General features: G+C 38.3%; 1 protein-coding gene and 1 long non-coding RNA gene across 4 annotated transcripts in view; one reads left to right on the top strand and one right to left on the bottom strand.

Moving 5' to 3' along the window:
- Zeb2 (zinc finger E-box binding homeobox 2) overlaps positions 1-27,500 on the top strand; it is a 125,876-nt gene that overhangs the window by 94,689 nt on the left and 3,687 nt on the right. For both annotated transcript variants that reach the window (XM_029472853.2, XM_029472858.2), the window contains exons 4-9: positions 357-428; positions 15,138-15,326; positions 16,026-16,240; positions 18,888-18,996; positions 19,877-21,846; positions 23,213-23,393. In XM_029472853.2, coding sequence (XP_029328713.1) covers positions 357-428; positions 15,138-15,326; positions 16,026-16,240; positions 18,888-18,996; positions 19,877-21,846; positions 23,213-23,393 — 2,736 coding nt within the window. The remainder of the gene's footprint in view (positions 1-356; positions 429-15,137; positions 15,327-16,025; positions 16,241-18,887; positions 18,997-19,876; positions 21,847-23,212; positions 23,394-27,500) is intronic.
- Positions 394-27,500, bottom strand: part of LOC147005928 (uncharacterized) — a 65,361-nt gene continuing 38,254 nt past the window's right edge. Inside the window, exons 2-3 of one of the 2 annotated variants that reach the window (XR_015046541.1) lie at positions 12,753-13,076; positions 394-1,212 (exon numbers count right to left, since the gene is read on the bottom strand). This is a non-coding gene — a long non-coding RNA (uncharacterized LOC147005928). Of the gene's footprint in view, positions 1,213-11,399; positions 13,077-27,500 lie in introns of those variants that run through there. The other variant, XR_015046540.1, reaches the window with a different exon arrangement.

Below are 27,500 nucleotides of genomic sequence, written 5' to 3' on the forward strand. Positions count from 1 at the left end.
ACTGTGTCTCTTCATAAGTTCAAATACTTTGTCACTTTTGACTCAAGTCTTATTGAAAAAAATAACATCTCCCCTCTGTTTGTCACTAGAACTGCCACCAGAAGAAAAGCCCTTCGTTTGCTTCAAATAAGCACCTCTGTTTTTCACAGCTTGCAGTAACGCTTAAAGTAAATACGTTCTTGTGCAGCCTGCACTGTTGAATTCATCCAGATGCCTGAACAAAGCTATTGTTTAGAGTTTTACAACAAGCCTCACTGTTTCCCTTCAAAGACTCCTCCTTGTTCCTATGTTTGGCATGCTTAGAATAGTAAGCCTTTCTGTAATTTTCAAATGCTAAAGATAATTTTCCCCCACAGAAGAAATGAAGGAAGATTATGATGCAATGGGGCCAGAAGCCACGATCCAGACCACAATTAACAATGGTACAGGTAAGATACGTTCACATAGCAACATCATGTTTGTTCTGTGTCATGTGGGTTTCCTGAATCTGATAAAACACAGACACATCCATTTGCACCTCCATGATTAACAAGAAGTTAGACTTCACAGGTCTAGTTTTGTTTCAATTTTGAATTTGCCACATCTCTTATTTTATTAAGCAACTTTGTCTTCCATTCTTATACCCTAACTTGCCTCTATAGCTCGGGAATATTGAGTTTTATGAATGGACAGTCTTCCAGCATGATTTGTATGGCTTTCTAGTTTTAGCTTTTACTTTAAACATAATTTTATATCATAATATAATATGCCGGCCTTAGCTACTACTTGATATCTGTCATTGAGAATTCAAGTGATATGATGTAATACAAATTGAAAAATACCTTTCCCCAATCCAAATTTCCACAAACATTCTTTAAAAAATTTTATCTCTTAACTTCTCTCAGATTCTCTCTTCACTTTTAAATCTCTGCGTCGACTAGAGGTATCAAATAATATTTCTCAGACAGACTTTTAAACAAGAATTAAATAAAATTGATGAATAACCACTCAGGACCCAGTAGGCAGTGTTTTCCTTGGCTCTGCTGTGGCTGGTTAAGGGTGACATTCCTTGTTCTCCCCCAAACAGCATCTCTTCTCACAGCACAAGGTGACATAGATTCACTCTGTGTGTATCCTTTTCCGTATGGCACTACCTTCATGTTGCAAACAATCCTCCACACCATTGTAACACCATTACAAATGTCAGCACAGTCCCCAATACAAAGTCATTCCCTAAAATAAGACAAGAACAAAAATCACATAATTGTCTCCATTCAACGTGCCAATGAAAAAAGTATGCACTTTTAAATGACTTCAGAAGTATATTTAATTAAGATGACATTCACATTTCCCTTAAGTCGATATGCATCATAATATACTGTTCATGCTGTCTATAAATAAGTTTATTAACTACTTAAGAGACATGGGTTCACTGTCTTGGGTATAAAGTAAGTGAAACAATTTTTTAAAAACTCCTGATTTACTCATTTGAGTAATGTCAAATTGAGTACAAAACTGAAAGTATACAACCATATGGGTCTAGAGAAATTGTAGACTAGAGCACTGATAATTCTAATTTCTAGATGCAGCTTCAACAATACCTAGATTACAACCTTAGGCAAATCAATTAGTCTCTTGGGAACTCAGTTTCTATATCTGTAAAATGCCTATGTTGAGCTAGCTGACTGCTGAGAATGCTTCTAGTTTTAATATTCTATGTTGCTGGGATACCGTTTCTATAAAAATAGAAACAAAAGCGAAATGATTTTGTTTAAAATATAATAACAATGTACCCTGAATTAAGGACTCTCCAAAACCTCCCAGTTTGTGAGCTTCAAAATGGCCTCAGGTTCCCTTGAAGAAAAATGTCTCAGCTTCAAGCAAGCATTCATAAAAGCTGATTTCATTTCCTTCCTGATCACTGACAGTGTGACAAAGTGACAATTTAGCATCCATTGTATATACCTGAGTCTAACATGAGGTTAACAAAATGTACTCAGATCCAGGAGGTTTGCAAATCAATTTTGAACACCCTTTCACCAGGCTTTGAGCTCCTCTGTCTCCTAATGCCCAGTGTTTCTTAGACTTCAGATGCATGCAGTCAATAAATAAATCAATACATAGTCATTGAGTGTTTTCAATATAGTCCCTGTTGTGTGCATGTGAGGGAGATGATGGCCAGGAAGACTAAGTCATAATTATTATTTAATTTGGGAGAAATGCCTAATTTACATGAAAAGATGATAAACAGTAAGTGAAAATGTGTGATAAATCAAATGGGAGGAGCCATAATTATTTGAATTATAGACATTGACAAGATCCTGCAAAGTGGGAATCTGTCTAGGTTTTATGAAGGAAATTGAATTTGAACTAAGTACATTTTCAGTAGTCTGGAAGGAAGAAGTGGAATATATAAGCTAAAGAGAAAACATAGTATCTAAGTTTAAGATAATGGGTAAAAGATATAAATTAAAGGGAATTTATGGGAAATAAAGTTATAAGCCAAAGACAACTGTTAGAGAATATAAAGAAAGCATAAGAAGAAAGAAGTTGGGTCATGTTGTACCGCCATGATGTCTTGGGAAAATCAAACTATAGCCGTGTAGTAATGAAGCCATGAAGTGGTTTTTAAAAAAAGTTTGTCATAGGCGGTGAAGTGGGGAATTTTCAACAAGACTTAGTAGGCTGGTCTTTAACTCAGAGAGATGCACTTGCCTTAACTTCACCAGGACTGGGATTAAAGGTGTTCGGTCAGGCCTGGCTATCCCAGCATTTTTACACAGGTTCTGGGGATCAAACTCAGGTCCCTGCTTGCATGATAAGCACTTTACTGACTGAGCCAGATCTGCAGCCATTGACAAGACAATTTTGAAAACCTTTGATGTCCTAGAACATCCCACATCAATTTGAACATCTCCATCCACTGTTCTGCTGTAGCATTTGAGGCTCAAGTAATGAAAGCAAGTTTGGAAGGCTCTTAGAAACTACCCGCATCTACCCAATAAGTCTTCTCACCTCATCTTAACTAGCATCCTTAAATTAATTATAGAAGAGAAAGATGTACTATTATTCATATATATATAATGATAAAGCTCTCAAATATTTCTTTGTTATTTCATAACTGATTACCATCAGGATTCATTTTTTTTCTTCAGCTTGGATAGCCATCAATAAACAAACACTCTTTTCTTTCAGTATTCATCTTAAGCAGACAGAATTTAAACTGATGCTTGAGGAAGGGAAAACTTTAAAGAAATGGAATATTTAATATGTGCCCTTAAGGAACATAAAATTTTATAGGGCAATGGGGAGGTCAAGTCATAATAACAGAAAGACAACATTTGCAAATAAATAATTGTTTCTTCATTAGCTGTGCAAGCCAGTCATCATTTATTGAGACCCTACTAAGTGTAGAAGTATTTTGTTCAGCTATGAGCACAGAGCAATCAGACAAGTAAAAGAAAAGGCACAGGGATGAGAAATGTGTGCCAAATATTTAACACAACATTGACTGATATTTATTCATTGCTAACCAGTGTTATAATTTTTACTTCTAGTAATGTATGTATGTGTTACATTGTTTCCTTTTGAAGTACAGCAAGCTACGTAGGTCCAAAGGCAAAGTGTATACTGCAGAGTTTCTTGACAGAGAAACGGGATCATATGTTAGAGCTAGAGCCATAGACGGATGCCTGAAGATTTCCAGGCAAGTTCTTCAGGAGAACAGCTTCGTGAGCATGCCTGTGTGCAAAGAGAATAATGGAAAGGCTGGACACACACAGGAGAGGAGGCTGAGGAGGCTCTTAAAAGAGTGCGATGGCAACTGTGGTAACAGTTGTTATTTGTCTCAGTAGTGTGATCCAAGAGGAAAAATGATACTTGAAATGAATTAACCAAGTTTAAGGTGTACCGGGAACTCTCTCATATAGCTTAGAGCTTCAGTTACTATCAAATAAGTAGGAGTATGGATGAAATCTCAAGTAGAAATGGAGAGTAATTGCTCTGGACAGCGTATACAGTCAGTCATCAAGAAAGAATATTCTGTTTTGAAAACATAGCCTGAGATTAAGCATATAAATATTTAAGTCTCTTTCCACATGTTTGGTACTGTAGTAGACACGTAGATAGGAAAGGAATACCTCTTAGTGTGCTAAGGTAAGAATGGAGTAAGAATGAAAGGACACATTCCAAGGTGAACTAAGGCAAGTGCCCAGAGCAGACAGGGATCTGTCTGAGCCTGGTTATCAGTGAAGTGCCTGTTTAAGGAATGAGGAACTAAATGATGATGATGATGGGGAAGAAGAGCACGCACATTCCTGGTTCTGGTTCCGACAGATTGAACTGCCTGGAGCTTAGTGAAGTGCCAAGACTGAGGGGACAATTAGGCACCAACTACTTACTACTTGTTTGTTGGCTTGTTTGTTAGTTTGAGTTTTTGAGCAGGGTCTCAATATGTGGCTCTGGCTCTCCTGGAACTCACTGTGTAGAACAGACTGGCCTTGAACTCACAGAGATCTGAGTACTTCTGCCTCCTGAGTGCTGGGATTAAAGGTGTACACTAACTTGCCTGGAAGGACTACTACCTTTTAGCCAACGGCAGCCTGGACAAAATATAGTCATAGGACATAAGTCATTTTACTTGATCTATATAGATAGTGCACTAAACCATGATGCATAGAAAGATAACTTTAGACTTCGGAACATTATAGTTATAGCCAGGCATGGCAGAACACCTCTCTAACTAGCATTTGGGAGCCAAAGGATGGTGAGTCTGAGGCCAGCCTGTGCCTCACAATGAGCACAAGATTCTGTCTGAAAGAAACAAACAAAATGCTTCAGAAACTTTATAGAGTGGAGACTTTGAGGGTAGATACTAAGTATGTTTTTCTCCATAGTCCCCTCAACATGCGTAGTACTTTATGTAGTGCTGGTGGTTAATAAGCAGGTCATATCTTGAGTTAGAGAATGAATTAATGATGAATGAGCTTGTAAAACAGGGAACCATGATTTGGATCAGCAGTGTGAATTAAGAAGTAGTTTGACCCGGCCTCTTTGCTCTGTGTTTCAAGAAAGATGCAAGCAGGCAGGGCTCTGAGGGAGAAGCCTGTGAGGGATGGGGTATTACCGAGGGCTGACACAATTTCATTTAATCTGAAGAAGTGGAGCACGTGTAGGAGGATGTCATTAAGCATGTGGGGGGGAAAACAAGTAGTTTGTGAAATAAGAAAGCAAAACGAAGCGTGAATGAAGTTCCTTTTTGGTCTCTTACTCTATATTCAGTTTAAGACATATTTTCTTTACTATGCACTCAGACTATTAAAATAATCGCTCATAATAATGTATCTTTGCAAGATGCTTCCAAGAGTTATAATTTATTGAGTACATTTAAAACTTGATTAAAAATAAGAAATACTGAAATAAGGAAAACACAGTCCTTATATATTAAATAGAAAGGTTAAGCATCTCTAGGACAGAATCTGAAAAAAATAAATCTTCTTTTCCCTCATTACCCTGGTTTGATTTCTGTTGCTATGATACACAACACAACTAAAAGCAAATTGGAGGAGAAATATTTGTTTGGCTTACAGGTCATAGTCCATCATTGAGAGAAGCCAAGGCAACCAAGGCAGGAGCTTGAAGCATAAACCAACAGAGGAATGTTGTTTGCCAGCTTGGTTTCAGGCTCATATTCAACTTGCTTTCTTATACAGCCCAAGCTCTCTTGTCTGGGGATGGTGCTGCCCATGGTGGACTGGGATACCCTAACAGGAGTTATCGATTTAGTAAATGCCCCACAAACATGCCCACAGATCAATCTGATGTAGGCAACTGAGATTTCTTCTTCCCATGTGTGTCATGTTGACAACCAATCAAAGCTAGCCATGATGACATGCAGTTACTCAATCTGGATAACCATAGAAACAGAAGAAAAAGGAAAGAGGGGCAGGGCAAGGAAAGAATGAAAAGATATAAGATTTATGCAAGTAGGGACATGTTCAGCAAATAAGTAAATTTTAATTTACAAAATAAATCTACAGACATAAAGAGGAGTCATTTAATATCATATGCCACCAAAGCTGGCATTTTAATTGGCTTTTTTCATACTAACTTTATAGTGTAATAATATGGCATTTAGAATTATTCATGTCCTTGTGATCTTTTTCAGCATCTAGGTCCTTTTCAAATGTTATTAAATCAAGCATGATAAACAAAAACTACAGAGATGGAGTCTCTCTCTCATGTTGAATCACTGCGATGTAGTTGAAAGAGCAATGGGACCGGAGTCCAGAAACGTGATGTCTGCCTCCAGGTCTTCTAGAAACTCCTTTTGTAACTGTGTGAATCGTTAGCCTCACTACATCTTGGGGGCATCAGCTTCTTAAATGAGAAAATTAGGCTAGAAATTTTGGGCTTCCCAATTCTCATCCTTTCTCCTCATGAAATTGCCTTGGGAAACACAATTTAAGAAAATAATAACTGGCATGATATGTGGGAATGGAAGTCCTGTAAGGACCCCGCTCTCTTCTGCTCTCCCTACGCAGTGAACCACGCCTTGTAATTGGTCCCTAAGTTGCCCTGTCTTTGGCTTTTCATTCTTGATCATTTTAAGAACTACAAACAAGGTACTCTACAAGTTTCATAGCCCACCCCTCCCCGCCCCCTGCCCTACAATTCATCTCTTGATGGCATTTCACAGAATGCAAACAGCAGAGTGGAAGTATGCAGGATGAATACTACAGAATCATATAAGGGATTTATATTCCCCCTAAAATAACAGGTCAGTCCATAAAATAACAAGACCAGTGTTCTCATAGCAAATGGACCCTCAGTAAAAATCCAGACCAACAGTGGAAATCTCATCTGAGCCAACAACACAGTAGTTTGACTCCTCCGACTGGGTTAAGATAAGGCTTATTTTCTTTGTGGTTTATCAGCCCCAACATCCTCTTAGTTCTCCTACAATGGATTTTTATTAAAGGTTTGAAATTTTATTTTAGCAGTTTTTATAAGGCTGAAGGTCATGCAAGTTTGAACATCAGGTATCTCCGAGCATAAGGTGAGAGACTGTGATGTGTTAGCAAATGTGCAGGAGTGGAGAATTCAGTTCGTACCCAAGTCCCGAAAAGGAGGACACACACTACTGTACTATCGTGCTACTTACTGTGAAGCAAGTCTCTAGTTTCACTCTGTCATGTTTTTCAAGGCTGAGGAGATTTTGTCATTCAGCCATACAATTCATACAATTCAGCCATACATCTGTCATACAAATCATGAGTTTGGTGTGTGTGTGAGGTTTTTTTTGTTTTGTTTTGTTTTGTTTTTTAAGTAAATCTCCTACTTTTAAAAAAAATCAATGACAAAAAAAATTGAGAGGAGAAGGAGCGCTGGACAGGATGGACAGGAATTGTCCGGGATAACCCATCACAGGTGTGCACCTGGAAGAGTGCCTTCACTTCCTGGCTCATTAGTGCTGGGGTTTTATTAGCTTCATCTGCGATTAGGAGCAGCCATCTCTACTGCACAGCAAGAGTTCCCACAAGAAATAACGACCACTCCTAGCCTCTTCTTGCATGCCTCCTTCACTCATTTCAACAAATATTTAATAAGCACTGTTTTCCTTGCGACGACGCCTGTGGTTTCCAGGCACCTCAAAAATATTTTTTTCTTAATCGCCGTGTGTGGTTCTCCCACCAGAAATCTGTGTTATTTTGACTTTTTAATTGAAAAGAATACAGATGAAACTCTCTAGACTTACCTAGGGAATAGACAACAAATTGATTATGGCAATTAATTCAAAGTATGGATTGCTGTTACTTTAAGGATACCCAAGGAGGTACATGCTGGTTCATTTCACAGGTGAGAAAATTACGAACCAAACCCAAAATAAGTGATCCAAATGGAGAGTCCCAGGCTCTGAGTTTGATATTATCTTTCAATTATCCAGAACTAGATGTGTTCTAGACTTCCCAGTAAGTACTGGAGACACATGGCCCACACCTCTGACAGTTCATATATGTGGAAGAGAAAGATTAAATGTGCTATGAACCATTCAAGGGTTCACATGTGCAGATGGTATCCAGCAAGCAAAGCAGAGGAGTGCAAACTCAGACTTAAGTGCTCAGGAGGCAGCCCGATGTGAAGTGATCCCTATGATATTACTCAGAACCACGCTGTGTGCAGTATGAGACAGAAAAGAGAGTCCTACCAGTAGAGATTCTTAAGTCAGACAAGATTTCCTCTATGGCCTGTTAAAACACAGACTGCTGACTCTGTAGTGGGCCCTGAGAACTTGCATTTCAAATAAGTTCCCAAGTATATTGACACCACCGATAGGCAAACCAAACCTTGAAAACCATTGACTATCCAAGGCAAACACTGACTGTTTTATGGCTTTCTATGAAAAGAAAGTATGAACTGCTGAGCAAAGTCACTGTCCTAAAGACAGCAATGCTAATTCCAGATAGTTAGATTACAGGGTTAAGGGAAAGATGAACACACCTTGTTCAGCTAGGGAATTCAAAGTCAATACACTGCATCATTCTGTCCTGCCGGACAGCAGAGTCATTCAAAGGTTACTGTAAGCCTCGAGGTCTTGACGTTCACAGTCCTCTTATACAAAATCAAACTTTAAAATTAGATGGCATCCTGGACTCGGCTACTTCCTGCTGTGGAGAGAAATATTTGATCTTGCAGACTGCTACAAATTCCCACCTCCCATTCACTTAGCATGAATCTCTCACTGGTATTTGAGCATACCCCCTCAGAGAAGGCCATATAAGAGCAGGGGTGGAGAGACCACCAAAATGTCTAATTCTCTGCAAGAGAAGAAACTTCTCTGTTGCTCTTGACGACCCTTCTCTGGCCTGATACATGCCTCTATACCAGTCAAAGGCTCTGAGAAGCTGCTGTGTGACTGTGCCTTGAGAAAAAGATCATCCCCTTCCCCATTTTTTTAGATATCTGGTGCCAATATATGTATGCTGATACTTAATTATTAGCCAACTTCATACAGAGTAGCGAGAATTCATATACCTTTGCATATGCTTCTTTAAACTAAAAAAAAATTAATGTAAAATTAAATATTGCTCTGTCTTCTTTTCATCAATTAGTACTAAAGGTGTTGTTTTTTCCCAAGGGTGAAGAAGACAGTTATGCTTGACACGTGACTACTGCTTCTGTTCCCTTTGCCTTGACAGAGCAATGTGAATAAAAGCTAGATTTTTTTTCCCCAAAAGACTTACGTATTTACGTTAATGTTTGCCAAAGTGGCTTAGCAATAATATTAAAGTATATCCCTTCAGTTTTTAATGAAAATTGAAAACATGCCAGATTTTAAATTAGTGGTAATAGAGAAGCTGCTTTCTTGTTCTAAATACAGGAAATAAATGGCAAAAGGAAACAAGAAGAAAAAAAAAAAAGAATCAGCTTCGGGGTCACGTTATAAACTCGACGACCTGTAAAGTATAAGTAAAAATCACTTTTAGTGTTATTGAGAACATGTTCTAAGCAACTCAATTATGGGACCTGACTGATTCCGGAGCCAGTCAGTGGTTCCTTTTCACTCAGAGCTCTGCTGACCCTGCTTGTTTTTAGGCAATTACTTTAAAAGTCAGTTTAGACTAACATTCATTATCTACCTTAAAAAAAGAATCAATATTTTCCCAAGACAGTCTTAGAGGTATTTATGAAAGTATCATTAATAAGCATGACTAGTAAGACTGACTAACATATGTAAAAGAAAAGAGAGCCTTTGATGACTTGAAGGGATCTAGAAATTTATCTACCAATATTAAAACACATATAGCCATGAGGAAACATTTTTAATTAACATTCTCTTTTTGGATGGAGAAAAGTTTAACTAACCTTAGGGAAGGTTGAGATATTTGCACGACGTTAGGGTAAATTTTAGGAGTAAATGCAAAATCCCCGGAGAAGATATGGGAAGAAATTACTTGAGGTTTCTTGTGAATTTTTTGTTATGGTTTGATGATAAATACCATGCAAATATCCTCTGTCAGTGTGTTTTGGCAGTCCTTCCAAGGCAGCCAGGGAGTGAAGAGGATTATAGAAAGAACAAAAATGAGGTTGATTTTATACTAGAAAAACACAGCGGGGAATTCTGTAACTTCTTAGCAAGCTCTCCACCTCAGTCCTGTGTCCACTACTCTGTACTATAAAATCTTTGGGCAAACAAATATACAAACTTCCAAATACAATCAAAATTTCATCCTTGCCAACAGGGGTAACCAAAATGCACCCCTATCCCTTGCTCCAGTACTACACGCAAGAAGGGCTTTGGTTTTCAGAGACTGGAACATGGCACAGTTGAGAGTAGAAAAGGAAGTTTCTGGGGCGTCATATATAAGGAGAGGTGAGAGTACAGTCACTACAAGATGTAGCACAGCCTCAGAACACATAGCTGGATGTGTGGCTGGGGACCATCTTGTCTACCTTCCCCAGCTTCCCCAATTGTAGTCAAAACCCCTCCACTCCTAAATGGAAAATATCAGTCCCTTCATTCTGCATCTTACTGCTATAGTCACCTGGCAGTGGGGGAACCCTGAGCCTGGATGCTCATTTTGGAACTAAGTCCTAAAATCATAGGGAAGGGATCCATGGGCTTGCATTGTCTCTTGGCCTATTCTGGACAAATTAATGATTGGGCTTGTTTCAAGTGCAGGTAAGCAGTTGGGAAAATGGGAGGGGGATCATCCTGGAACTAGCACTTACTTGGGTACTGTAATGTTTGGTAGTGTGGACATGAAGAGCTAGATCTAGGCAAAGGAAAATTCTAAAAAAAACCAAAGAGAAACTTACATTGCTTTTCATGGTGGATATGATGGCTCATTTACGTTTGTATGTTAGCTCACTCTAAGTGGCTGTACATAGATGATCGATAGCAGATCCGCCCCACATGAATGATGGAAAGCCCTAATGAAGCCAATAGACTTAAATGATTAAGTGACATTTCTTCATGAAGCCCTTTTTGGATACTCACTGAAGCCATGTCTAACTTGTGTAAGCATTTATGAATACCATGAACCACTCTGTCACCTTGTCTTATTATTACCTGAATTGACAATTGAACAGAACTCTAAATCCCTAGCTTAACCATCGGATAACCGTGTTTTGTATTACGTTTTGTTTTGATGGAAACACAGTGTTAAAGGCACATTATTTTCCACATCCACCTCACCAATGTTTCTTCTAAAACTACTCATTCCATGGCAATATACTCAGTGTTCAGGATCCACAGATGACCACACAGATGATCCTTAAACAGAACATGTGACTTGAAGCCCTTTCGCCCTCCCCTCACTTCAGTTCACACAGAGATCTAGCATGGCAAGGTCTGATCTAGTAATCAAATTCCCTTGCCAAACACCAGAAGTGTATCTAGATGTAGTTTAGTTTGCCTATCCAGAAAAATCAGAATTTTTCTCCCTTTTAAGCCCAAAGACTATTAATGCAAATCCAATTGAATTTGCATTTGATTACATTTCTGATGGAAACATTCATATGCAAATGAAAATTCATGCAAAGATAGCCAGATAATTCAAATAGTTGCTGAAATATCAAGATAAAATTAGGATATTAAATGTACATCCATCCACTTTTACTGGGTTACACTAAGGTCATCTAGTGGGACAATATTCTGAAAAGCCTCGAATAAATTTTTTAAAATATTCTAATAGGTATGTGTTCCGGAGGGAGCTGAAACATTACTTTCAATTGTCATAGTACAGAAAAAGATGTCAGCCACTGTTAAAGTTAGTCATATTGGTTTAAAACATTCACTTTAGCTGGGTGGTATTGGTACACACCTTTAATCCCTGCACTCTGGAGCCAGAGTTACGTGGACCTCTGAGTTCAAGGCCAGCCTGGTCTATAGAGTGAGTTCCAGGACAGCCAGGACTACACAGAGAAACCCTCTTACAAAAATGAAAAACCAAAACCAAATAAAACCATTTATTTAAAATTTTGTTCCTTGTCTTCTCCTATCATTAAAAGCAAAATAATAATAATTAATAATAATAATAATAATAATTTTTGGTAAGGCTATTTTAATGAGCCCCAAAATGGGCAAATAGTTTATGTAAGCTAGTAGTTCCCACACACTCCCTAAGGAGTCAATGGGGCAAGTTCGGTGACGCTATCATTATCCTCTCTATCAATATCCTTTGAAAGCTCCTATGGCCTTGTGAACGGAGCAGCTGGATCATGATCCTAACGGATGGCGAGTAAATCCAACTAAGAACAGATATAAGCAAAAGTTCAAGGTAAAATGTATTCATCTAGTACCTTACATTCCAAACCCTTTTTAAAAAGGAAACCTTGGAATTAGACAGCTATTCTTGTTAAACTTAGCAGAAGGTGGAGAGAGAGCAAAGGAAAAGACTTGAGGTCACAGCATGCAGAATTATCACCACCTAGTTTGGTGCTCCATAAAATATAAAGAAAATTCTCCTGATTGTTCTTCTGTTTATACATGATTTCAACTCTTTAGAATTCGAGTTTTCTCTGCTTTGGCAAATATCACTAGCCACTTATCAGACTGAAAACTAAAGATACAGAAGGCACTTTAGCATGTCACTTGGGCAAGGTGGATCTTTCCCCAAGTCTTAAGAGATTTTACTTTGTAAATCTCTCTCAATTTCAGCAACTTTTCTTCATCTCTACCACCGATTCCTTAATCTTTGTCTCTTCAGGGATTTTGGAGATCCCCAGTCCCAATCCCACTGTACCCTCAGCCAACTCTGAGCAGAACCTACCCTTCCTTTTCTTCTGTCCCTGTCATACTATAGTCAGAGTCATCATTAAAAAGTACAAGTGTTTTCATTCTGGAAAACTGTCTTTTTTGCTTAATATCCTTTGATAGCTGCTGCTGCTTCTTCTTGTTCTTCTTGTTCTTCTTGTTCTTCTTGTTCTTGTTCTTGTTCTTCTTCTTCTTCTTCTTCTTCTTCTTCTTCTTCTTCTTCTTCTTCTTCTTCTTTTTCTTCTCCTTCTCCTTCTCCTCCTCCTCCTCCTCTTCCTCCTCCTTCTTTTTCTTCCTCCTTTTCCTCCTCTCTCTTCTCTTCCCCCCCTTCTTCTTGGTCCTAGAATAAAAATGAAAGACCTTAGTAGGGAAATGTCCCCTCCATGTTTCCATTTCTGTGATCTCTGTTCCCCAACATCCTATATAGTTTTTTTCTTTCACTTTGCACTTCAAGTTAGATACCAAGATGTCCTTGTTCCTAGTCACCTGTGTACACACTGCTGCTCCAGCTTTGAGAGTACATTAATTCTAAGTTTTCCTCATTAAAGCTTTCCTAATCTTTAGAGCTCATTTGATTCCTGTGTTACCTTTGTTTATGCCACAGTAGAGAACCACCACCATAATACCCAGTCAAATTGGAAGCAATCTGTTTACTTTTGAGATTCTGTCATTTGGATTACTCTTTTCTTTCTCTCTCTCTTTCTTTCTTTCTTTCTTTCTTTCTTTCTTTCTTTCTTTCTTTCTCTCTCTCTTTCTTTCTCTCTTTCTTTCTTTCTTTCTTTCTTTCTTTCTTTCTTTCTTTCTTTCTTTCTTCCTTTACCTATCTTCCCCTATCTTCCCCTATCTTCCCCTATCTTCCTCTCTCTCTCTCTGTCTCTCTCTGTCTCTCTCTCTCTGTCTCTCTCTCTCTGTCTCTCTCTTTCTCTCTCTCTCTCTGTCTCTCTCTCTCTCTCTCTCTCTCTGTCTCTCTCTCTCTCTCTCTCTCGTGGTTTCCTGAAGGATAAGATTAGCGTTGGTCTTCACTTAGGAAAATAAGACTTGCTGTTTAGGCTTTCAATCATCACATGTTAAACAAGTGAGAGCTTTAATTGTTTTTTAGTCTTCTTATCTAAAATCCACAAGTTTATAATAATGTGAACCAAAGGAAAAATGGGGAAGAAAAAGAAAATTCACTAACTTGCTTGAACATTATCACATCACAAACTTGCCAAGGATGTTTCTTATAGGAAACACTGCATGCTTCTTGTAGCAAAGAAAATATGGTAAAGATCTAGTGGCGTCAGAGGGCACTGCTTTCAAGCCACAGTACCGTGAGTCGGCCAGGCACTGTGCAAGGCCCTTTCCCCAGCACCCATAAAGAGGAACTAACAGTTACTCTTCCAGTCCTACATTATGTATAATCTTTTATTTGGGATATGTAAGCCATAACTAATTTCAGAGAAGTATCTAGAGATTTTAAGTACATCATGTCTTGTGACCCAGATTGTTGAAATTGGTCCACGACAATTATTTCATAAAAATAATCGCAACTTAAGAAGCTAACATAATATAGAAATCATGCTGCTGTTTTATCAGTGGGGCTCCATCACTTTATATTTTATTTTTATTTTTTTTATCAGTTATGAGCTTAGTTTAACTATACAATTCTGAGCAAGAATCAAAATTGCAGAGAGAGAAAGAGAGAGAGAGAGAGTGTGAGTTGTTCTGTGAGTTGTTAGCCAAGTCACACTGTTGTACTTGTAGGGATGGATGTCTCTCCCTCCATTCACATCTGTCTCAGACTCTGCAGACTTAACTCTCTTAGAAAAGCATAGCCAAAGCTTTTATTTAGCAGCAGATGCATCGGTAGACAGGGAGGTGAAGTTTAGTATGGCTTCTCAAGAAAATTAAATTTCCTTTTTTGTGTGTGTGTTTCAGAACATTGTATTCAAGGGCTTGTGGAAGGGCTGGAGAGGCCTACACTGTCTACTCCTCAGAGTAAATTGTCAAGGTTTCCCTGTCACTAAAAGCTAAATTCACTTTTCTTAAGACAAAAAGAAGTTTAATATAGACCATTAAAGTATCTGCAATGTTATGTTAGGCCATGTTTAGGGAATTTTTTTTAGTTCATTTTTAAAATTTTTTAACAAATACATTTTAAATTTTCTTTCATTTGTACATGAATTATACAGGCAGACATTTTAAAAAACAAATTTGCCTACTTAAAAAAAAGTAAGCTCTTTTACCTGTATTGTAAAAATAAACATTTAATCAGTAATCGGTCATCTTGTCTTCTGACAAATGAGCTACTTTAAGTCTTACTAGTAACGAGCCAACCTTTGCTACTAACAATGATCTAGCAGACTTGGCCACCTTAGAAGAAGACCCTGAAAAGATCTTTCTCTCTTGCTTATGATTTCAGTTAAGAATGCAAATTGCACATCAGACTTTGAGGAATACTTTGCCAAAAGAAAACTGGAGGAAAGAGATGGCCACGCAGTGAGCATCGAAGAGTACCTTCAGCGAAGCGACACGGCCATTATTTACCCAGAAGCCCCTGAGGAGCTGTCTCGCCTTGGCACGCCAGAGGCCAACGGGCAAGAAGAAAATGGTAAGGCTGTAATTCATTTTTAGCCGCGATACTGACCTCTGCAGCTGTTAGAATTACAAATGCACTACATGCCTGGGTGTTTACCTTAAAATTTGAAGAACAGCTGCAGAGGCATGGAATTTCATGAGCAAAGATTAGAACTGTAATTTTAGGGTATTGTGAAATTTTTTTTTGTCAGCAAATTTGTGTCATTTGTACATCCAATACAGAATAAGAACAATTACAGCCCATTTCTAAGAGATAAAAATATCTAAATGTATTCCAATCTTTCAGAGATATTTTACTTTTGAGGAAAAAAAAAGTTTAAGATCACTGACCCTCACCTTTTGTTCTCTGACACCTGAAAAAAAAATCTCCTTCCCTCCTGTGAATTCCTGAGTTACATGTGAGTCTAGGGTTCAGGGGGACTGTCAGTCACCCAAAGGGAATTTCTTCATTTATCAGCTGTTTAAATTCCCCCTCCCCACAAATAAGCTCAAGTAATTAATTAATTTTCGAGCGCAGTGTGAGCTGATTCGGACAAGCCTGCCCTGGGTGTTCAAGGGGTCTGGTTGTGAGGAGGCCGGGGCGCAATGATGGCGCTGTGCAGGAGCAGATTGCAGCGATTCCTGTCATAGCAGCCCGGGCAGCCAGCCCATTAGCTGCCATTGATTTACTGACCTTTTGGCCCGCTCCTCTCCCCTCGCCTCTGGGCTACAGACCTGCCACCTGGAACTCCAGATGCTTTTGCCCAACTGCTGACCTGCCCCTACTGCGACCGCGGCTACAAGCGCTTGACATCGCTGAAGGAGCACATCAAGTACCGCCACGAGAAGAATGAAGAGAACTTTTCCTGCCCTCTTTGTAGCTACACGTTCGCCTACCGCACCCAGCTCGAGAGGCATATGGTGACGCACAAGCCAGGGACAGATCAGGTGGGGGTTGGTTCTAAGTGATTTCTTTCTATAATAACCCCTTAGAGAAACGATATTGCTTTGATTGGCAATCATTATTAATTTTTCATGGCATTTTGAAGATGCAGATCTTTTAATGGTAATAGCTTTAATTGAGGTCTAAATGATTTTTTGATGGTCTCTTCTAATATGATTTAATAGTCTTATGTTCACGATCGAATGAGTGTGTTAATTTCTAATTTAGAAATTTTATTTGCACTTTAACTTGACTTTAGTTTCATTTTTATGTTCCACAAAAAGTGAATGAAATTGTAGCATTTTAATTATACATTATTAAACATCTCAGCAATTTTAATTCCATTTTTCACCTAGTTCTGCTTAGGCATTTTTTTTATATAGGACCTAATACATAGCAAAAGAAGTGCATATTTCTCTCATTTGTCACGAAACACTTTTAAATTACTTAGAATACTTTACAAGCTTACTAATTTATGAAATATGTTTTTAGGGAGATAGAAAGGCCATATAAGTTATATGCATATACACATAATAAATTGGAAAAGTGATAAATGATAAAAAAAACATTGGTTATAATTAAAATAACTTCATCCCAATATACATGCTTGTAGTTAAATGCCAAAATTGTTCTGCCTCTTTTAGCCTACTTGTTTTAAAAATAAGAACTCTGGCTTGGAAAGGTAGGAATAGGGTCTTAAATCCTTGAAATGACTGAGTAGGGCTAATTCACAGCATCTCTTAAATGTTTCAGCAAAACTGCTCTTTCTATCCTCCTGGGAGAATTGACTGTGCAAATTGATATTATGATGTGTTGGGTGGTCACAGTAATGGTGTTTCATAAGTCACAATAACTGGTCCTACAGATACAGAATTGCCCTAAATGAACTTTGATATTATATATTTTTGAGATGGTTAAATATGACATTCTCTATAAAACTCCGATTTGTCCTCATAGGCCTTATTGTCTTTGAATAAGGGAAAGAAGACACAAACTCAATTAAGCAAGAATGGAAATACTGGGTTACAAATTTTTACTATTTAAGGCACTATATCACATTATCACACCATTTGTTTCTGATTGGACTAGTGACTTGAATGTTTTCCAAAGATCAGCTATAAGTAATACGCTTGTGCAGTTACACTTTTGTAACGGTTTATCTTCTCATGCTTCTATGCACGAAAAAAACTCTAGGAAAAAAAAAAAGCCTAGATATGTACCTAGTATAGCTGCTTTGAATTTCACATGCAGAAGTGTGATTGTGTTGGCGCATCATGAATGGTAGCTTTGGTGTTGAAAAGTCCCCTCATTTGCTCATGGCATTTACAATTAGTAAATTAAAATGATTGTATCATATTAACAGTGGCACAACTAAAGTTTATAGTAGTCCTCTGAGGGCTGTGGGGGAGACAAAGCAGCTGTTGCTGTTTGTTTATGCAACTCGGCAACATATGAGCACTGGTCCCTCAATGGCGCTCGGCGGGTTGGGCTCCGCTTGATCTTTGAAGGTTGCTGCTGTTTGAACAAACCTCCCTGTGTCCCATGTAACACCATCTGTCTCACTAGGAATGTGGGAAGATTCAGCACACCCTAGCAGTTGTCACACCGTTTCTGGGCTGTCTTTTTGCAAAAGGCTTTTGTGTCATTGCTGCAGAAAAAGGCTGGCCTCCTACCTTGAGCATCCAGAGTGGATGACTGTGGTTTTTTTTTCTTTTTTCTTTTTTTTTCCCCTTAAAATTTCAAGTCACACTGCTTTTCCCCCTTGTTCAAAAAGGTCAGCGGTGTTGGATGGTATCTGTGCTGCCTCTAACTTGTCTTTTCAGCAAACTTTTTTTTTTTCTGTTGGTTCTTGCACACTACTAAAACGGAAAATGAAATGCCGTTGAAGTCCTTCCTACTGACTTGTGATAAAGCTGTTCAAGCAGCCATAACCCAAGATGTTGTCTCTTATTTGATAATGAATCAAATCTGATAGGCAGCACCTAAGAAAAACACAGTTGACATGGGCCAGTAGCACAGTGAGTGGGATATTTAAACAGGCATACCAAATATTTATAGTCAAAGGGTTTTTTTGTTTTGTTTTGTTTTGTTTTGTTTTCTTTTCTTTTCTTTTCTTTTATTTGGGGGTGGGGAGAGGTCTCCATTTCTTTAAATTTCAGTTTGATTTAGTGTAAGACACACTTTTCCCTGGAAACAGAAAACTTCACAAAAATTTGTTTTAAGTGTGGGTTAAAAGAAAAGAACAATTTTATAATTTTCAGGAAAGTATTTTTTTTCCTCAACAAACTAGCAGTGTTCTGAAAGGAAGCCTTTAGGGTTTAGATTCTGCACTAAACCAAAAGGAGCCATGAGCATCTCTACAATCATACTTTCTCATCTCAAGGGTCAAAGAAATGCTGTAGAAAAAAGATGTCAGGCGTAATTGTGAAGCAAGTGTCCGACGTGCATGGGAAGCACTTTCTTAAAAGAGAAAAATTCCCATTTTATTACCAGCATTACCACTTTTATTGCAACTCCGAAAGTCTGACCAGATAAATAAGCATGAACTCAGACCTCTCGGCCTGTCTAAAAAAGAGGCCTTGAGAGAGATTCCTAAGCAATCTCCTTTGTGCCTCGTGAACAAAAATGACGGCCATTTTTCTCCTTTTACAGCACCAAATGCTAACCCAAGGAGCAGGTAACCGCAAGTTCAAGTGCACGGAGTGTGGCAAGGCCTTCAAGTACAAGCACCACCTGAAAGAACACCTGAGAATTCACAGTGGTGAGTCACAGGGGGGTTGCTGCATTGCATTCTTTCCAACTAGAGAAGACTGTGGAGACCATTTTAGCGTACACAGTCCCGGGTGGAGTGTTGTGGGCTTACCCCTTTATTTCATAAGCTCTAGGAGTCTTGGAGAGTCTTATGGTATCCTATAAATGTTTATCCTTCTTACAATTCACAAGGGCTTTGATTTGTGTTTTCTGCTAAATCTAGAGACTTTTACAAAACTGTGTAACTTTGACCTGGAGATATTTGGGCTGCAATTTCAGAAGGATATTCATTCTTTTGATACCTAAACTTACAAGAAAAAGTGGGAGAAAATTGGACAGGAACTTGCATATGCTAAACATTTCTTGACTCCTGATAGCTATACATCATAAACCCACATCCTACCGCTGAGATTTCTGCTTTATACATAGTTTGATAGCTCTGCCAAGCATTTTATTACCAAATTGGATGCTATTCAAAGAACCAGTTGAATTGGTAGAATCAATGGGGTCTCCACAGAGTTGATTAAAGCCATGGCTACTCTTCCCTTTAAATACGGTGACATCTTTATTGTGCTATTGACCAACCATTAATCTGACACTCTGTTTAAATAGGAGGCTGCCGATGGCCTGACAAGATTTGGGATTCTAACTGAAAAAGGCATAGAGAGCCTTTACCTTCCACAGCTTACATCTTGAATTATGTCCACTGGGGGTAGATAAAACCCAGAGATAGTTATGGTCATATAACTCTGACTTAAACATCTAGAATGTAGAGTCCACCTACATTCGACACCTAGATTAATTTCATTTGGTTTCACAGATTCTTGGCTTGGCAGACAACTTTGCACCTAACCGAAGAAATCTAATGCTAATTTTAATTATCCTTTCAGGTGAAAAACCTTACGAATGCCCAAACTGCAAGAAACGCTTCTCTCATTCTGGGTCCTACAGTTCACATATCAGCAGCAAGAAATGTATTGGTTTAATATCAGTAAATGGCCGAATGAGAAACAATATCAAGACGGGTTCTTCCCCCAATTCTGTTTCTTCTTCTCCTACTAACTCAGCCATTACTCAGTTAAGGAACAAGTTGGAAAACGGAAAACCACTTAGCATGTCTGAGCAGACAGGCTTACTTAAGATTAAAACAGAACCACTAGACTTCAATGACTATAAAGTTCTTATGGCAACACATGGGTTTAGTGGCAGTAGTCCCTTTATGAACGGTGGGCTTGGAGCCACCAGCCCTTTAGGTGTACACCCATCTGCCCAGAGTCCAATGCAGCACTTAGGTGTAGGGATGGAAGCCCCTTTACTTGGATTTCCCGCTATGAATAGTAACTTGAGTGAGGTCCAAAAGGTTCTACAGATTGTGGACAATACGGTTTCGAGGCAAAAGATGGACTGCAAGACTGAAGACATTTCAAAGTTGAAAGGTTATCACATGAAAGATCCATGTTCTCAGCCAGAAGAACAAGGGGTAACTTCTCCCAATATTCCCCCTGTCGGTCTTCCAGTAGTGAGTCATAACGGTGCCACTAAAAGTATTATTGACTATACCTTAGAAAAAGTCAATGAAGCCAAAGCTTGCCTCCAGAGCTTGACCACCGACTCAAGGAGACAGATCAGTAATATAAAGAAAGAGAAGTTGCGTACTTTGATAGATTTGGTCACTGATGATAAAATGATTGAGAACCACAGCATATCCACTCCATTTTCATGCCAGTTCTGTAAAGAAAGCTTCCCGGGCCCTATTCCCCTGCATCAGCATGAACGATACCTGTGTAAGATGAATGAAGAGATCAAGGCAGTCCTGCAACCTCACGAAAACATAGTCCCCAACAAAGCTGGAGTTTTTGTTGATAATAAAGCCCTCCTCTTGTCATCTGTACTTTCCGAGAAAGGACTGACAAGCCCCATCAACCCATACAAGGACCACATGTCTGTACTGAAAGCATACTATGCTATGAACATGGAGCCCAACTCTGATGAACTGCTGAAAATCTCCATTGCTGTGGGCCTTCCTCAGGAATTTGTGAAGGAATGGTTTGAGCAAAGGAAAGTCTACCAGTATTCAAATTCCAGGTCACCATCACTGGAAAGGACCTCCAAGCCGTTAGCTCCCAACAGTAACCCTACCACAAAAGACTCTTTGTTACCCAGGTCTCCTGTAAAACCTATGGACTCCATCACATCGCCATCTATAGCAGAACTCCACAACAGTGTTACAAGTTGTGATCCTCCTCTCAGGCTAACAAAATCTTCCCATTTCACCAATATTAAAGCAGTTGATAAACTGGACCACTCAAGGAGTAATACTCCTTCTCCTTTAAATCTTTCCTCCACATCTTCTAAAAACTCCCACAGTAGCTCATACACTCCAAATAGCTTCTCTTCCGAGGAGCTGCAGGCTGAGCCGTTGGACCTGTCATTACCAAAACAAATGAGAGAACCCAAAAGTATTATAGCCACAAAGAACAAAACAAAAGCTACTAGCATAAACTTAGACCACAACAGTGTTTCTTCATCGTCTGAGAATTCAGATGAGCCTCTGAATTTGACTTTTATCAAGAAAGAGTTTTCAAATTCTAATAACCTGGACAATAAAAGCAACAACGCTGTGTTCGGCATGAACCCATTTAGTGCCAAGCCTTTATACACCCCTCTTCCACCACAGAGCGCATTTCCCCCTGCCACTTTCATGCCACCAGTCCAGACCAGCATCCCCGGGCTACGACCATACCCAGGACTGGATCAGATGAGCTTCCTACCGCATATGGCCTATACCTACCCAACGGGAGCAGCTACCTTTGCTGATATGCAGCAAAGGAGGAAATACCAGAGGAAACAAGGATTTCAGGTAATGAGATGTGTCACTTTGCTCTTAAGAAAGGCACATAGGATAACCTAGTTGTGATTCCCAGGCTGCCCAGTCCTAAATAAATAAATGACCTAGAGGATACAAAAGGTGGGGGAAAAACACTCAGTCGGGTGGGTGAAACCAGGAATACGAGAGCTTTGAAGCAAGCGAGCTAAGCCAGTGGCTGAAAGGATGAGCTTATTAAGAAGCTAAGGCAAGAAGATTGCTAGTTTAAGGTTAGGCAGCATAGCAGGATCCGGTCTTCAAAACAAACAAAACAGAATAAAGAATTCTTCTGAGAATTACACATCGTTGCTAGTAGTTGGTCAGCTTACCTACATGCTTGAAACTGAAGTGTGTAACAGCCACACGCTCAGAAAGGAGTGTATGACTTGAAGGAATTACATATTTAAATTTTGATATCTATTTTGTTTTATAAAGAAGAGTTCATTTTGAAGAGAATTTTTAAAGAAACATTTTACATGTTACATAGGACTTCTTGCCTAATTTTCAAATGGTCAAAGAATTTGTAGGTAGTAGACTCTGAAAGCAGGCATTGTTTTGGCATTATTTTGTATAATCCCTGTTTGCAAAATAGGAGCCAAAGTGGCAGTGCACGGCTGTAACAGCTGTCCAGTATTCCAATTTACAACACATCTGCCCTCTTTGTAAATGCATTTAAGCCTATTTAATCTTCTCTAGTATTAATTAGTGCAAATATAGTGTAAGAAAACTAAACTGTGGGCTAGCAAATGGAAATGTATGTTATCATGCAAGTTTGCACTCCTTTGGACCAAGACAAAAATAAATATCAAGAAATTTAATAATTTACTGATCCACATTCATTATTGCTCAATGCTGAAGGCTGTTTTAACATAGATAGAACATTGATAAAAAGTGTTATTAATATTCTCTATTTCAAATTAGAAAATTAAATATAAAAATATAGCTTAAGGCTTTTAGTTGGTAGACATACATTTAAATAGATTGTATAATAATAATATTTTGTACCTAAATATAAAATTCAATTAAAATGAAGCTTCTACAGCTACCAATCATTTTTGAAGTAAAGTACACTGGAAAATATGGTAATCCTGATATTTAATGTTCACTCTTGGGTTTTCCCTGGTATTAAAAAAAAGTGGAAGATTTAAGAAAACTGTTTTCCCATCTATGGCAGCGAAGGTTTATGCTTTGTTGAAAAGTGAAACTTCCATGTTGTTCAGGGAAAAAATGAGAAGATTTTAGTTCTAAGATAGATAGGCATCTAGCATTTTTGAGGATCTCCAGTTGTCAGCCTATGCTTAATTGTTTGATGTCAACACAAAGAGGAGAGACCATGTTCAACTATGTGATTATATCACAGGGAGACTTGCTGGATGGAGCACAAGACTACATGTCAGGCCTAGATGACATGACAGACTCCGATTCCTGTCTGTCTCGAAAGAAGATAAAGAAGACAGAAAGTGGCATGTATGCATGTGACTTATGTGACAAGACATTCCAGAAAAGCAGTTCCCTTCTGCGACATAAATACGAACACACAGGTATGAGCGACTTTGACTAGCTAGCTAGAGCTCTCCGGCCTGCTGTATATTTCATAATATTTAATGAGCACACTTGTGCGACATAAGATGTAGCATATGCTGACACCTTCAACAAGAAAGAAGTAATACTTTTGCATAACTCAGTAGGACTTTTGTGTTGCCTGTTTACTGGATCATTCATGTGTTTATGAGTGTGCTTGTCTTCTTAACTTTCAAGTTATCTGTAAAACAAATTTGCCTATCATGTCAAAGGAAAATTCAAAAGCCCAGGGTAATGAAATGGCATGACAAGAGCTCATTTTTGAAAGTATCTTCAAATTCATAAGCTGTGGTGAATTTATATATGTGTAAAAAGTATTATGATAAATCTGGTCAGTGATATACTAGTGGACTTGTCCAAACACTAAGTAACCCATGCTTTGGGGTGACTTTCTTTGGTTTTCATAAATTGGCCACTTTTGAACCAGTTATAAATGTTATTTCCATAACAGAAAGGCAGGAGAGCAAATAAACCAGTGAATCCTATAACTGAAAGACTAAAGTAATATCTCCAGCTCATGTGTTATCTATCAATCACCTGACAAGACAACAGCCCCAGGGCTCCCTGGGACTATAGGTGGTATGTTACGTTTCCTAAAAGTGTATCGTGTAAAGATACTTTCCACAACTCCGGATCACATCTGCAGCTCTGTAGTAGGGTTTCCATCAACGTTTCCTCTCTCCTTCCCACCTTCTGCTCTAAACAAGGAAACCTAGTCTTACCCTGTCCCTATTCCCTGTCCAAGTCTTCTCCATTAGAAATATGAATTCATCTGTGGTGGGGAAAAGAAAGTCGAGTCATATTCAAAATATTGTAAATGGGAGCAGGATGGATAAAGTGTAGGGAAACCTTTTACTTTAAACAAGGGCAAAAGTTAGCATTGATGCATGTGGTGTAGAAGAGAAGAGGAGGTGTTAGATCTTAACTCTCTGCAGATAGGGTACATCTTCTGATATTGAAAGATACCTTGGGAAATGCGGGTACTCCAAATCTTCCCAGATCCTTCACTAGCCATGGGTTGGAGGTAGCACATGTGACCAGAATCAAGCTGAGCGCTGGGCAAAAGTGGCCCATGCTGGACTGCTAGTGCTGAGAGCACTTTGTGAAGAGAACCCAGGATGTAACAGCCTTGCTCCTGGTCCAACCAGTTCAGCTCCTTTCCCTCCAACCATAATATCTGTGGTTGTTATTTTAAAAGGCCAATTAATGTTAAAACACCCCAAATTGGTTTACAAATCTACACAATTTTTATACTTAAGCTATATATTTGAAACATCATTTTTTTCCTACACTGTTCATTTATTATACTTCCTTTAATAATACTTTAAGTCTTCTTTAAGTATTTACAGAGTAACAAATATTTTCATGCCTAAATTTACTTTAATTTTAATCAACCTCAAATATATTTTGTATTTCATTATTCAGCTACAATAGGCACATCACTGAAGGCATCTTTCCCTCTCTGATTGGTCTTATTATATGACCATATGCAAACTCTATCATTTACTACATGGTGAGTGTAAAACTTTTATTTTAGTGAGGGCTCTCATACATAGTGACATCCAGTCAGCATATTTATCTCCTATAAATAAGCTAGTCCATAAACTTCATAGATGTCCAGCTAGTTGAGAGACCCAAAAGTTGACAAATGCAAATGTATATATATTTTATTTTTTTTAAAAAGCACATTATTTTAAAAGTAAAATATCTTGGTCCTTTAAGATGAGAGATCTGCTACCTAGAAATGTTGCCTAGCAACAGGATGCTAGTCATTCAATGGCTTCTTTAAACTGGTGATTAGTTATCCTCCTGTTGGTGTCCCAGCTTGTAGAGTTTCCAGTCTGTTAACTTTTTGGTCTCTTGACCAAACATCTCATGGCATTAATATTGTCATTGTATTAGGTTCCATCCAAGCAAAAGTCTTCATGAAATGTGTCAGTATGATGTATATGTAAATTTAGCTTGCTTTCTTCTAACTGCGCTCCATAAGCCTTTTGCTTATATTAATATCTAATAATATTTTAAATGATTAATATGAATATTATAAGAGAGAACTGTCTTGACTCTAAAGCTGGGCAATGAAGTTGATCTGTCATTTGGTTATTATATGTTGATTATAAATGTGTCATTGATAAAGTATGTTTGTTATCTGTCTATAGAACTGTTTAAATTAAGAAGAAAATTAGTGTCTATTTATTCCTGGGAGTTTGTGCTCTTTTGCCATAATCTACTTTAAATTTATTTTCTAGGCAGATACCAAAGTCACACTGCTTATTTCTCTTACCAATGGCTTATTGCTTGCTTGCTTGCTCGGTTTTGGTGGGGGGAGGGAGATACCCTGGATAGTACAGAGAAAGAAATACTTTGTAAATGTTAACTTCAATTGGAATAATTGTCATAAATAATGACTGAAATAAAAGATCTGAACCTCTTGGTAGGCACTGTCAAGGACTCATTTTTACTCCACTAAAATTTCAACCTGATATCGATTGGTTACTTTCTCTGTTGAGACACTGTGGTAGGTGCTTTCAAACCACCTTATTTTGAAAAGAAATAAAGATATTTCTACTTTGGAGTAGACAAAATCTAAATTGTAAATAAATTTCTGGTCAATTTTGTTCCTAAGTTATATGGCAAAATTAAAATTAGCCCTTATTTTAAATTGAATTTATTAAATACTTGTTAGTGAAAGTTCTCAAGATTAGTAGAATCTTTAGATTAAGAGTTGTGTCAAACTCTCTGAGACTCACTGAGTTTGTCCGTTGCAGGGTATCACAGTTCAGTACTTTGTCCTCCCAGGTTGTCGGTCTGTGGTATATATTGTGGCCCGATTACAAGTATAGTGTCTATTACCAATACATCCTTTGAAAGCTGGCTGCCTGTCCTTATAGGATCCACCTCCCATGCATTCTAAAAGATCTGGAAGTTTGTCTTGGAGAATAGATGTTTTCAGTCCAGATGCTGCTCTCAGTCTACGATTTTAGAAAAATAAAACCTGTATTCGTATATTCTCTCCACAAAGTGACCTAACTGGTTGACCACCTTTGATCCTGAGCTGATAAGACAGCAGCATCAAAAAGATATCACGGGATAGTGTTGTTCATGCATCTTTTAACAACTAAAGAAACAAGAAAATTTTCATGTCTAATTTTTCTCCATTCAGATTTACTTCTTGCATGTATGCTACTCCCTGATGTATGCATTTTGCGTAGAATTTAGTAGATGGTTGAACCTGTATCAATGGACAAGAGTTGAGTGATTTAACCCTAATAGGCTGCTCACTACAAAGTCCTTGTACTAAACACTTTATAAATCCTGTCTCCATTATTCTATCTATGGCCTGTCCTCAGGCTAAGTCCCCAAATGTCTTTCCTTTATCTGCAAAGACCCTAAACCTAGAAGCAGTTGACTGTACGTACTCCAGCCTGTCCTAAAAATGGATTTCAATGTGAGTCCAGAGCTCATCACCCTTATTGAGCACCATTCTGCCCCCATGGAACAATTGCTATCAATGTCGTACCCTTCTCCCTGAAATATCATCATTTTAAATGTGCACTTACAAACAAGGAAGACCAACATTATACTGTAGCAGCTTGAACATTTCCTGAAAGGTTAAAGAAAGAATAATACACTCCTAAGTTCTTTCCATATACTCTTGTGATTCCTATTGTTACCTACCCAAATGAAAAAAAGTACTGTGTATTTCCGGATTCCTACCACTCTGCCAGAATATTCTGTTGTCCAGTTTCCCTCATAGAAAACATCTTTTCCCAAACTTAAAGACTGGTTCTTCCATGCCTTAAATTAAACGTGTTATCTTCAGCCTATTAGCTAACTTGAAGTAGGTTAATATAATTCTGTCTGCATTTCCCATTTGGTGAGTACCCACAATTTATGTTTGAATTCTTACCTTACAGATAAAAAACAAAACAAAGCAAAAACTTCCTACTAAAATATTGTGCGTTCCCCTATCACTCACCACTAATTTATATCGGATGTTCCAGTAAAATGACAACCATCAATGAAATAACAGCTCAAACTCTCTGCAGCGTTTTCTAAGTAGTGGC

This window comes from Mus caroli, unplaced genomic scaffold (assembly GCF_978045245.1).
Source record: "Mus caroli unplaced genomic scaffold, Mus_caroli_1 scaffold_2, whole genome shotgun sequence".
Taxonomy (NCBI): domain Eukaryota; kingdom Metazoa; phylum Chordata; class Mammalia; order Rodentia; family Muridae; genus Mus; species Mus caroli.